The 13,345-nt window shown below is 37.4% G+C and overlaps 1 protein-coding gene across 5 annotated transcripts in view; it reads left to right on the forward strand.

The window, feature by feature from the left end:
- Positions 1 to 13,345, forward strand: part of GFM2 (GTP dependent ribosome recycling factor mitochondrial 2) — a 52,874-nt gene that overhangs the window by 4,203 nt on the left and 35,326 nt on the right. For all 5 annotated transcript variants that reach the window (XR_006281739.1, XR_006281738.1, XM_043515332.1 and 2 more), the window contains exons 3-11: positions 177 to 264; positions 1,284 to 1,329; positions 2,020 to 2,117; positions 4,410 to 4,535; positions 6,373 to 6,461; positions 7,593 to 7,681; positions 8,490 to 8,550; positions 8,787 to 8,972; positions 13,135 to 13,215. Coding sequence is in view for 3 of the 5 variants with exons in the window: in XM_043515332.1 (XP_043371267.1) it covers positions 177 to 264; positions 1,284 to 1,329; positions 2,020 to 2,117; positions 4,410 to 4,535; positions 6,373 to 6,461; positions 7,593 to 7,681; positions 8,490 to 8,550; positions 8,787 to 8,972; positions 13,135 to 13,215 (864 nt within the window). In the remaining 2 variants the exon portion in view is untranslated. The remainder of the gene's footprint in view (positions 1 to 176; positions 265 to 1,283; positions 1,330 to 2,019; positions 2,118 to 4,409; positions 4,536 to 6,372; positions 6,462 to 7,592; positions 7,682 to 8,489; positions 8,551 to 8,786; positions 8,973 to 13,134; positions 13,216 to 13,345) is intronic.

Genomic DNA, 13,345 nt, shown 5'->3' on the forward strand with positions numbered 1-13,345 from the left:
AGTGTCCAAAATATTATTCAGGATAGCTCACATAAAAGTATGATCAAATGATTTACACTTCTGTTGCTGCAGATATCATTAATATTCATTTTAGGAAAAGGCAGTGTAAGAAGTTACCATAGTTTCCAAAAAGTATTTCTACAAAGTAACTACTTTTTAATTTTTATTCTTTAAAGTGTATGTACTGCAAGTGGGCAAGAACAATGGTTGTAAAAAGACTAAAATCACAAGAATGTCATCAAAGAAATTACAGCTTTCCACCAGGTAATACTTTAAATTATATTTTAATTTTTCTTAATTTGCCTTTCACTTATCTGTAGTAGAAAGAAAATGGGAAAAAAATCCTAAAATATACTTTCTTATAATCTTATGACTTTATAACCATTGTGTATAACATTTAGTATATCAAGCAGGAAAAGAGCAGTGTAGAGAAGAGGCTTAAGGACAGAGCAGTGAGGCATTGCATAGTAGAGGGCATAAGAGGAAAATCTAAATCCTTTAGCAAAAATGAAAAAGAATCAGACCATGAGCTAAGTGTTCTTGAGACCTGGCCTTTTGGCTTGAAGTGCTCAGTAAAGATAGAATGGCTAGTAACATCAAAATTTGCCTTGAGCATGTAGCATGTGAAGAGAGAGAGGGATTCCTGCTCAGAAAGAGATGTGTTGAACTCCCTGATGGACAGTTTCATTATTGAATCTTTGTTAAAAGGGGACTGGTCGGAAAATTTCTGTGAAAACAAAAAAATTAATTTAAATTTGCTGTTAAATGGGGAGGACATATCTAGTGGGGTCCAATACTATTCAGTATTTTCACTGGGGACTTGGGAATGGAGTAGAGAGTATGCTTATAAAATTTGTAGGTGACACCAAGCTGGGAGGGGTTAGAAGCATTTTGGCGTCGAGGATTAGAATTTAAAATGACCTTGACAAATTGGAGTATTGGTCTGAAATCAGCAGGATGAAATTCAGCAAAGACAAGTGCAAGGTACTACTCTTAGGAAGGAAAAATCAAATTTACAGCTACAAAATGGGGAATAACTGGCTAGGCAGTAGTATTGCTGCAAAGGATCTGTGGATTATAGCGGATCTCAGACGGAATATAAGCCAACAGCATGATGTAGCTGCGAAAAAAGAAATACGTTGTGGGATGCATTAATGGGTGTCATATGTAAGACAAAATAGATAATTGTCTTGCTCTACTCAGCAGTGGTGAGATCTGAGGTTTCATTCATAGACTATGAATTTAAGTTTTGACCATTGCTTTTTTTTTCTTTTCTGCAATAGGAGATGTCAAATCTTTGCGTTCTATCATTAGCCCTCCTATATCTAAGTAAGTACTCTCTATTTTCTTTATGTAAGCAATAGATATGGTGGTGTGTGTTTCAAAAGAACCACAGAATACTGTAGTGATCACTGCTTCAATTTACCCATGTTCTAAATTGCACTTGATAGCAGTTCTTTTTTTTTTTATGGGGAATCGGGGATATATCCTAGGAATAAATATAAGGAAGAGGAACCAATTGTGGACGGGGTTTCAAGTTGTTAGAATGGGAGTCTTTCCATTGACTTCAGTGGGCTCTGGATTGAACCCTCAGTGGAAGGTCAATGTATATACTGATTGGAAGTCAATCTGTTCTGATCTTGGTAGCAGTGGTTGCCAGTGAGAACCTAGTGACATGAAGTCTAGCTGTCTGTTCTGATTCCAGTGCTTGATATCTGAATATAAACTGAAGTGCAAACATGTTCCCTCATTTTAATCTTCTTAGTATTGTGCTCACTTGTTTTGAAAATGGGTGATTAGCGGTGATGTGGAAGAAAGCCTGGAGCTATATTTCTATCATATTTTACCATTGAAGTGTTATGACTATATATACTACGATTATGCACTAACTACATCATTTGTGCAGTGAATGGGAAAAAAGCTACCTATGTTGATCGTGAAGTCATTTAATTGATCGAAATCACAATATTGCTGAATAAAGGAACATTTACATTAAATGCCTTTGCTTGTTTTATGCAGGATCCGTAACATTGGCATCATGGCTCATATTGATGCAGGGAAAACTACAACCACAGAGAGAATGTTATACTATTCCGGATACACAAGAGCACTGGGAGGTTAGAACTGCTTTTTTTATTTTAGTAGCTTTGAGAAATTTAGCAAAAATTAATATAAAATTAGAGGTTGTCCTGTAGAATGTTTTATCGAATATAATCTGTCATTTCGATATTATACTGAAATACAATGAAAGCACGATGCATATTTCATTATATAGTACAATGTATAACACTAGGGCAGTAAGAATCTTGACAGGTTTTCAGTTTTTAATTCGTAAACAGCTTTTAATTGGTTAACTTCAAATTTCAGGATGCCCCAGTTTATGTATTTTGTATTGTTCACAGAATATTATAGCCAAACTCAGATGGAAATGCTAGCGAGATCCTCAGTTTTGCTCCAGCATGCCAAATAACAAGGACAGAGTGGTATAAAAAGTCCCTAAAAGCATAATATCTGTCCAGGGAATGATTTTTCTGGCACAGGAACTGAATCAGAAAGCTTTGAGGCTGCATTCTTTGTAAGCCTGGACATTGGGGGGCATGATGGAGGGTAGACTATAGCAAAGTTTTTGGGCAGCACCTGTTGCCCCTAAGGCAGCCCAAGGAAGCTGCTTAGACAGGCCCAGCTTATCTCCAGCCCTTGGAATAGCTCAGTTTTGGAAAAACTGAAGATCGAGGGGGCACAAACCTGGCTTACTTTAGCTTCCCACTCTCCTGTGTTGTGAGTTCTGTGCTGCACTTGTTAACTGGAACATCACAGAATCCCATCCATTAATTCTACAAAAATAAAGCATCCATGAATGTTCAGTAACTGGGATCTCTGGTGTAGCTGAACGTTCTGACGCACTTGTTTGGGAAAAGTGCTGCCACTTTGACAGTAATAGAATTTACCAAAAAGCAGCTTTAATATATATATATATATATATATAATATATATATATATTAAAACATTAAAATAAATAGTAATCAGGGTGCATATAGTAAATGCTCCCAGTGATATTCCTTTTTGTAATAGTGCCTTCTGTTCACAGTTTTTGTGTTTTGTCTTGCTATTTAAATTTTGCACAGTGACTCTTCGGTAGCAAAAACAGTGTTGTTGGCAGCACTTGACTGTGGTTTTTCCCCCTGAGTTGGTTGAGAATTTATCAAGTATTCCATGAGGATGCTGAATTCTCTTTCCTGTGTTCAATTAGGCTGGTGTTTGAGAACAGTATTATGAGTGAGGTCAGCAGTCTAATTATAAACTAGCAGGCATTCAGGATGAGAAGCTAAGTATAAAGTAAATTAATATTTAGGAGAAGAAATAGGTACATCTCTGTTAAAGTGTTTTGGCTTCTTGTATTAGTATATCAAAGAAGCAAATGCAAATGAAAGCAAGAAAGATTGAATAAATACAACTGGATAATAGTTCCTGGCCCTGGATTCCCCATGCAGCGAGAAGCTGAAGTAGCTGGCTCTATACAACCTGCTTGCCTGGCCTTGGCATAGGCAGTATTTTGTGGAAAAGATGTGTGGCAGGAGCACTGCTGTGCTCTGATGATCTCCAGCTGCTGGAAACTGTTGGGGGCTATCTGCCAACACAATTTAAAGTAGCTCTGAGACTGTTTTAAGATTACATGGGAGTTGGGGGAACATAAACCAGCCCATATCAATCCACAGGACTGAGGGGAATGAACATAAAGCTGGCATAAGTTTACCACTCCTTGGCTGCATTCAGCAGTGTTCTACCACAGCTGAGAATTCAGACATGAGTTGGGAGGTGGGCTTTATTAGATTTATTTATTTATTTAAAGCATTTGTTTTCTAAAGAGGAGGAGTTTAGTTATCAGCCTTATCATTCTGTTCTATTAGTCTGGAAAAGAGAAGACTGAGGGGGAACATGATAACAGTTTTTAAATACATAAAAGGTTGTTACAAGGAGGAGGGAGAAAAGTTTTTTCTTAACCTCTGACAATAGGACAAGAAGCAATGGGCTTAAATTGCAGCAAGGGAGGTTTAGGTTGGATGTTCCTAACTGTCAGGGTGGTTAAGCACTGGCGTAAATTGGCTAGGGAGATTGTGGAATCTCCATCATTGGAGATTTTAAGAGCAGGTTAGACAAACACCTGTCAAGGATGGTCTAGATAATACTTAGTCCTGCCATGAGTGCAGGGGACTGGACTAGATCACCTCCTAAGGTCCATTCCAGTTCTATGATTCCCTGAATCAAGCAATTTTCATGGCTTGGAAGTATACAGAGTAGATGTGGTCTAGGAGAAATAATCATCATCTTTACTTTGGTCCAAGGCAGGTAATTCAAAATGTAAAGTTATGTGACCAAACTGAAATGGTGCATATGTTCATACTGATTAGATGTCGATGATGGGGACACAGTGACGGATTTCATGGTACAAGAGCGAGAACGTGGTATTACCATTCAGTCTGCTGCTGTTACTTTTGATTGGAAGGGCTATAGAATGAACCTGATTGACACACCAGGTACAGTATTTTGAATATGTTCTATCAGGCTTTCTCCTGTTGGTAGCGGGGAGGAATAGATGGGCTCAGGTAGCTTAGAAAGTGAATCTTGGTTTAAAAGTTTTGTGCACTCTCAGAGGGTTCAGTTGGTTGGATGCTGGACCCAACTGTTGGTGTTGTTTTATAAAGAACAGATTAACGAATATTTAGATAAGTTAGATGTATTCAAGTCACCAGAGCCTGATGAAATTCACTCTAGAATACTTAAGGAATTGGCTAAACCAATTTTGGGCTATTAGCAATTATCTCCTAGAACTCAGAGATGATGGGTGAGTTCTCTTAGGACTGGAGAAGGGCCAACATAATACCTATATTTAAAATGGGGAACAAAGAAGACCTGGGAAATTATAGATCAGTCAGCCTAACTTTGATACCTGGAAAGATACTGGAGCAATTTGTAAGCACTTAGAGAATAATGGGGTAATAAATAATAGCCAATGTGGATTTATCAAGAACAAATCTTGCCAAATCAACTTGATTTCCTTATTTAACAGGGTTACTTGCCTAGTGGATGTGAGGAGGAAAAGGGAAGCAGTAGATGTGATAAATCTTGATTTGTAGTAAGCTTTTGGTACAGTCCTACATGAGTCTCATAAGCAAATTAGGAAAATGTGGTCTAAATGAAATTATTATAAAGAGGGGTGCATAACTCGAAGTAGTTATCAGTGGTTTGCTGTCAAACTGTGAGGACTATCTAGTGAGTCTTGCATGGGTTAGTCCTGCATCTGGTACTATTCAATATTTTCATTAATGACTTGGATAATGGAATCGAGAGTGTTCTCATAAAATTTGTGGATCATACCAAGGTGGGAGGGATTGCAAGCACATTAGAGAACAGGATTAGAATTCAAAACAACCTTGACAAGCTGAAGCTGAATTGATCATAAATCAGCAAGATGAAATTCAAGTAAGATAAGTACGAAGTACTACACTTATGAAGGAAAAATTCAAATGTACAACACAAAATGGGAAATAACTTGCAAGGCAGTAGAACTGCTGAAAAGGATCTGGGTGGATCACAAATTAAATATAAGGCAATAATGTGACAGTTGCGGAAAAGACTAATATTCTGGGGCGAATTAACAGGAATGCCATATTGGAGACTGGAGGTAATTTACTTGCTCTACTTGGCACTGGTGAGGCCTTAGCTGGAATACTGTGTCCAGTTCTGATTGCCACAATTTAAAAAAAGATGTGGACAAATTGGAGAGAGCGCAGGGGAAAGCTACAAAAACGATATAAGGTTCAGAAAACCTGATTTACGAGGAAAGGTAATAAATACTGGGTGTGATTAGTATTGAGAAAAGAAGACTGAGGGGGCACCTGATAACATTCTTCAAATATTTAAAAGGCTGTTATAATGAGGGTGGCGATCAATTGTTTTCCATGATGGTAGGCCAATAAATTATATGCTTAATCTGCAGCAAGGGAGATTTAGATTAGATGTTAGGGGAAATTTTATAACTATAACAATAGATAAATACCGAAATAGGTTACCATGGGAGGTCATGGAATCCCCATCACTGGAGGTTTTTAAGAACAGTTTAGTAAAACACCAGTCTGGGGTGGCCTAGGAATACTTGTCCTACCTCAGCACGGGGGCTGGACTCTCAAGGTCCTTTGCAGCCCTAAGTTTCTATGATTCTGTAATGAGTATATGAAAGCCCATAACACTGGATGTGAGCATTTTTATAAACTTAAAGAAATGTTGCCATTCTAACATGGTGAAAAACTTTATATCTAACTTATTACTTTTTACCTGGTCGAATTATGACATTGCGTAATGTAAATCATTTAGGTCATGTGGACTTTACAGTGGAAGTTGAACGTTCCCTGAGAGTGCTGGACGGGGCAGTGGCTGTATTTGATGCTTCAGCTGGTGTGGAGGTAAAAATTACTCACAATGAAAATTTTGCAACATGTAATGACTTAAAATAGACTCAAATAGCTTCTTCTGAGACCCTGTTCAATGTTAATGCGGTTTATGCTCTGATGGTTTCAGTCATTCAAAGTTTGGTTTCAGACAGCCGACCTAATTTTGAGATCTGATTTCATGTGCTTGTTCCTGATGACAGGGCACAAATAAGTGTTTTCACCATTGGTCTTTTGTAACAGATACAGAGATTGAGATCATTAACATGTTTTGGCTAGCTTCATCTGTGGGAAGAAATAAGTAGCCGTTCATTTCTCACATCAAATTTAATTGTAGAGAATTACTTTAATTCTCAGCCAGAATGCTATTTCTCCTTGGAGATTCTCCAGGTCCTGCTTGGTGTGTCTAGTATGACCATCAGATCAGAGTGCAGAAGTCTTGGGGACAGGCCAGAATTTGAGTTTCCTTTGTGGCACGCTATGTGCTGCCATGTTGGAGAGAAGCTTTTGATTACCAACAACTAAAATAGAGCTTAAGGGTCCTAATCATCAACTAATACATGGAACATTTGTATTAACTTCCCCCATGGGTTAAGTGACTAGACTTCAATATTTGAACTATTTCTAATATACCAGATTTAATTTGCTTTAATAAAAAAATATTAGAAATGGCCAGCAATGTGTCGGTTGTATTGATTAGTGCTGTTACGCCAACCCAATTGCAGTAAAAATCGGTGGCCTATCCATAGCTATACAAGTGTTTACTTTGCGTGCACTTTGACATGTTAGCAATAATATTTATAGTGTGTATACGTATTAGGTTTTGATTCCTTATGGAATCCCCCACATCACTTAGATTTTATCCCTGACATCCTTGAGGCCCCAACCTGGGGCACAGTCATTCCTTCCACCTTTGAGAAGACTGGATGGGACAGAGCTCATTTTGGAGCCTATCAATGCTGCAGTTTAACAGGTCAAGGAGTAGTGGCTGAGCAGTCCCTTTCCTTGCATATGCTGATCTTGCTGCCCTTGCAGCAAGGGAGCAAGAGTTCAAGATGAGAAAATTAATCTGGGTCTCGTAAATCAGTGAGCTGCCATTCGGCCATCAGGGCAAGCATTTAGATGTTTTCTGTCATTTTTCTTTAGGCACAGACTCTAACAGTATGGCGACAAGCAGACAAGCATCATATACCACGAATTTGTTTTTTAAATAAGATGGACAAAAATGGGGCAAGGTATGAAGACCACTTATTTATTTATTTATAAACGATAAGCACACTATAGGGGGCTGGCTTGCGAGAATATTTCTAATTATAATTAAGGCTATGTTTTTTGGTCATGGATATTTTTAGTGAAGTCATGGACAGGTCACAGGCAATAAACAAAAAAATCAGAGTTCTATCTCTGACTTTCACTAAAAATAGCCCTGACAAAAAGAGTAGATGGGTTCTGCACCCACTGCTGCTGGGGCTCCCGGGTCCCACACTGCTGCGGTGCATGGGAGCTCTGGGGTCCTCCTGCCTGCAAGGTTGGGCTGTTATGGGGTCCCATTGCCACAGATGGGCAGCTGCAGGGTCCACCAGGCACCTAACAGAGGCTGGGCAGCTATAGGATTCCTCTGGGAGTCCCTGCTGGCTGGACAGCTGTAGGGTCCCGTCACGGCTGGGCAGCTGCAGGGAATCTGCCCCGCTCACTGCCACAGCTGGGCAGCTTCGGTTCCCCCAACCAGGGCAGGGGCTGGGAGCTCCAGCCCTGGGGCAGAAAATATCACGGAGGTCATTGGAAGTCATGGATTCTGTGACCTAATCGTAGCTTTAATTATAATGAAGTGGAACATTTCATGAAATAGAGTTGAAAATATCACAGTGGGTGTGGCCAGCAAAAAATTACAATGCTAAATCTTATTCAAAAGATTTTTTTTTTTAATTGTGGAACTAGTTTAGCAATAAATAAGAAATATTAAACCAATGGGTAAACTGATGTATAGCATTAAAGTTGGCTAACTCTTCTTTTTAATATCTGATTGTTTGTTTTTTAATATAGTTTTACTTATGCTGTTGACAGTATCAAGCAAAAGTTGAAGATAAAACCTTTGCTTTTACAGGTAAACTAAGAAATTTAATGTTAATTATTTTTTAAACTTTATTTTTATTGTTATGAAATATAAACAAATAGTGTTAAATACATTCACACAATGGAAATAGCATATAAATAACAAAATGCAATGCTCATTATTTGCAGTGTTAATAATTTTACTGTTGAACAAATCTGCATGTGACAGGTAGATTTTGTATTCATGCTAGTGTTTCTTAATTGTGTAATTTTCCTTTCTCTTTACAGTTGCCAATTGGTGAGGCCAAGACCTTCCAGGGACTGGTTGATGTAGTGACCAAGGAACAAATTATTTGGAACCCTGCTTCTAGTCTGGATGATGGAAAAGTTTTTGAGCAAAAACCCCTGACAGAAACTGAAGATCCTGAATTGTTAAAGGATGTCAGAGATGCAAGAAATGCCTTAATAGAACAAGTAAAGTTTCTAAAGTAAATATGTAAAGTACTTAAAAATATATTAATTTTTAAAATACTGTGTATTAGGGCTATCGATTAATCGCAGTGAAGTCACGTGATTAACTCAAAAATTAATTGTGATTAAAAAATTAATCGCGATTAATCATAGTTTTAATCACACTGTTAAACAATAGAATATCAATTGAAATTTATTAAATATTTTGGATGTTTTTCTACATTTTCACGTTTTATTCTGTGTTGTAATTGAAATAAAGCCCATATTATTTTTCATTCTAAATATTTGCACTGTAAAATTATAGACAAAAGATATAGTATTTTTCAATTCACCTCATACAAGTACCTGTAGTGCAATCTCTGTCATGAAATGTAGATTTTTTTTTTTTTGGTTACATAACTGCACTCAAAAACAAAACAATGTAAAATTTCAGAGCCTACAAGGCCACTCAGTCCTACTTCTCATTTTGACAATCGCTAAGACAAACAAATTTGTTTATATTTACAGGAGATAATGCTGCCCTTTTCTTATTTACAATGTTACCAGAAAGTGAGAACAGGCATTTGCATGGCACTTTTGTAGCTGGCATTGCAAGGTATTTACATGCCAGATAAGCTAAACATTCGTATGCCACTTCATGCTTCAGCCACCATTCCAGAGCACATGCTTCCATGCTGATGACGCTCATTAAAATAATGTGTTGATTAAATTTCTGACTGAACTCTTTAGGGGAGAATTTTATGTTCCTTGCTCTGTTTTACCTGCATTCTGCCATATATTTCATGTTATAGCAGTCTTGAATGATGACTCAGCACATGTTCATTTTAAGTAACACTTTCACAGCAGATTTGACAAAACGCAAAGAAGATACCAATGTGAGATTTCTAAAGATAGCTACAGCACTCAACCCAAGGTTTAAGAATCTGAAGTGCCTTCCAAAATCTGATTGGGACAGGGTGTGGCCGATGCTTTCACAAGTCTTAAAAGAGCAACACTCCGATACGGAAACAACAGAACCCAAACCACCAAAAAAGAAAATCAACCTTGTCATGGTAGCATCTGACTCAGATAGTGAAAATGAACATGCGTTGATCCACACTGCTTTGGATTGTTATCGAGCAGAACCCATTATCAGCATGGATGCATGTCCCCTAGAATGGTGGCTGAAGCACAAAGGGACATATGAATCTTTAGCACATCCGGCACGTAAATATCTTGCTACACCGCCTGCAACAGAGCCATGAGAATGCCTGTTCTCACTTTCAAGTGATATTGTAAGCAACAAGCAGGTAGCATTATCTCCTGCAACTGTAAACAAACTTGTTTGTCTAAGCGATTGGCTGAACAAGAAGAAAGACTGAGTGGACTTGCAGGCTCTCAAATTTTAGTGTTTTATTTTTGAATACAGTTTTTTTGTACATCATTCTACATTTGTAAGTTCAACTTTCATGATGAAGAGATTGCACTACAGTACTTGTATTAGGTGAATGGAGAAATACTATATATATTTTTTTTTACATTGCAAATACTTGTAATCACAAATAAATAGAAAATGAGCACTGTACACTTTGTATTTTGTGATGTAATTGAAATCAATATATTTGAAAATGTGGAAAACATCCAAAAATATTTAAATGAATGGTATTCTATTATTGTTGAACAGTGCGATTAATCGTGATTGATTTTTTTAATCACTTGACAGCCATACTCTATATATCTACGCTGCTTTCCTTCCATCAAAAGATCTCAAGACGCTTCATGAACATTAATAAATTAGGGCCCAAACCTACTCTGACCAAAATCAGACAAAACTGCCACTGACTTGAGTGTAAGCAGAATTGGGCCCGTTAGTCTCGCAACACCTATGTGACAACATAGGGATGACAAAACTAAAGTACAGAAAGATTAAATAACTTTGCCAAGCTCATGCAGGAAGTCCATGACAGAGCTGAGACTAGAAGAACCAGTATTTCCTAACTCCCAGTTTTCTGTGTTAGCTATCCTTCCCTTTTGCAGATTGCAACTTTTGGAATATTTTCAGCACTACTGTGTTATGAAGACAAGATATAAACTCCATCTATTTCTGTATAAAAATCTTAAAACACACAGGTGGTACAGTTGGATCAGTTTAGGTTGCTATTTTTTTGGGCCCAGAGAATGAATACAGTATCACAGTGGTTCCTTCGGGCCTTAAATTCTATGACATTTTAAACAGGGCATCATCTTTGTTTGTTCAGCGCGTCTTTTTCCTTTGCTATAATTCTAATGTCACACACTTTGGAATAAACTCATAAATTGTAATAGAGGGGTTAGCCATATCTGAATGACTTTGCTGCATTTCACTGCGGTTTATTCTCTCAAAATACAGGGATTTAGTGCATGCTGTTAGCTCTGATATTTACAAGAGTAATAAATGTTGATTGGAGAATAAGGAAACTAATGGATAGTTTTATAATTTCTAATATTTGTAGTTATGCAAGTTAAAATTGTGGTATAATCTGACTTACTGTAGTGGTCAAGGAAAAGCCCTCCAGCCATGCATTTGTAGCACTGCACAACTGGCTAAGTAGATGATTGAGGATTTTCAAATTCTTCTAAAACATCAGCTATGGGAGATGGCGATGAAGTGATTGGAATATCAGTCTGAGAGTTGGGAGATCTGTTTTATGTTCCTCGCAAAGTCACGTTAGGAGGATTATTTAACCACCTAGTTCCTCAAATTCTCCAGTTGTAAAATGGGGGTGTTAGTGTTTCACCATTTGTCAAAGGGATATACATTGGTATAATTAATAAAAAGCACTATATAAGGGCAGAGTGTTTACTGGTCCTTTGCGGAAGCTGGATATAAGATCTGATGGACCAGTAATGTGTTTGATTGAATAACTTTGTGTGAGAGCTGTCCACTTAATGCTGATCTAAAATGTAATAGTTGGAATACAAATCTTGTGGGGAAAATTTATAGCATTTTCCTTTCATTTAGTTAATGAAGTAAATATATTACTTTTCATGTTTTAGCTGATTGTCTGTTTTCCTGTGTGTGTGTGTGTGTGTGTGTGTGTGTGTGTGTGTGTATATATATATATATATATATATAATATTCAGTTTTAGCTGATCAGTGACTCTGTTAGTCATAAGAGGGAGCATAATCCTTTACAGTTGTGAATCATTTATTCTAATTGAGCCCTTCACAGCTGTCACTGTTGGCTGAAATCTTTCAGTCTGAGAGATGATGGACGAGCGTTATCTGTCGATCTAATACATTGTCCAGCAACTTTGTCAGCCTGCAGTTCTCACTTCTTGAAGAACCATTACCCCAGAGGCTCTGATTTTTCTCGTTGTGGATTCACTCTCCAGACAGTCCCCCAAAATCCCAGATAGCAGTCTAAAGTACCTAAAAGGGTCTGAAAAAGCAGTTGAGGCTAGGTAGAGAGTGCTTATTAGCAAGTTTCATCAATTATTGGGAGTGGGCTACATTCACCCTGATCAAATTGGCCCTGTCAACACTGGTTCTCCTCTTGTGAGGTAACTCCCTTCTCTTCATGTGTCAGTATGTAATGCCTGAATCCGTAATTTTCACTCCATGCATCTGAAGAAGTGTTGTTGTTTTTTTAACCCACGAAAGCTTATGCCCAAATAAATCTGTTAGTCTTTAAGGTGCCACCGGACTCCTTGTTGTTTTTGTGGATACAGATGAACATGGCTACCCCCTGATATTAGCAGGTTGGACATTTTTAGCATGTAATGTTCATTTATTATTTCAAAGTTTTCTTTCCTCATAACACAGCAGATTGCTTTAGTCTACTTTTTTTATTTGGTAGCATACTAAAGTATCTATTGTTATAAACCAACAGATTCTGTAACATAAGAGGGAAACATTCATTTTAACAATGTATTTAAAATTGAAATTTTCTAAAATAAAACCGCTTTTATTCAAAGTTCAGCTTCTCAGTAATTCATATTCCATCAATGATGTTAGCTAATCTTGTCAATTTTTCAATTTTATTGTAATAAATGTAAATTATGTTTGCAAGACTCTGAATCCATGATCTCCAATGTTTGCAAAAGCTTCATTCTGCATTAGTTTTCTGGCTCAGATAGCTAGTATTGCTGGATCAACTGTGGAATAGTATAGTTACTGATAATGCAGAAATATTCTCTCTTGCAGGTTGCAGATCTGGATGATGAATTTGCTGAGCTGGTTCTAGGAGATTTTAGTGAAAATTTTGACTTACTACCAGCTGATAAGGTACATTTTTACTAACACTTACTATGACTGTATGTTTTTACTAGCTGTCATTCTGATTATATTTTTTTCTGTTGTGCATATGGATTAAGTATGATGTAGCAAGCATGCATTCTGTGTTGACCAGTGCTAA

The sequence above is a fragment of the Dermochelys coriacea genome, chromosome 5 (assembly GCF_009764565.3).
Source record: "Dermochelys coriacea isolate rDerCor1 chromosome 5, rDerCor1.pri.v4, whole genome shotgun sequence".
Taxonomy (NCBI): Eukaryota; Metazoa; Chordata; order Testudines; family Dermochelyidae; genus Dermochelys; species Dermochelys coriacea.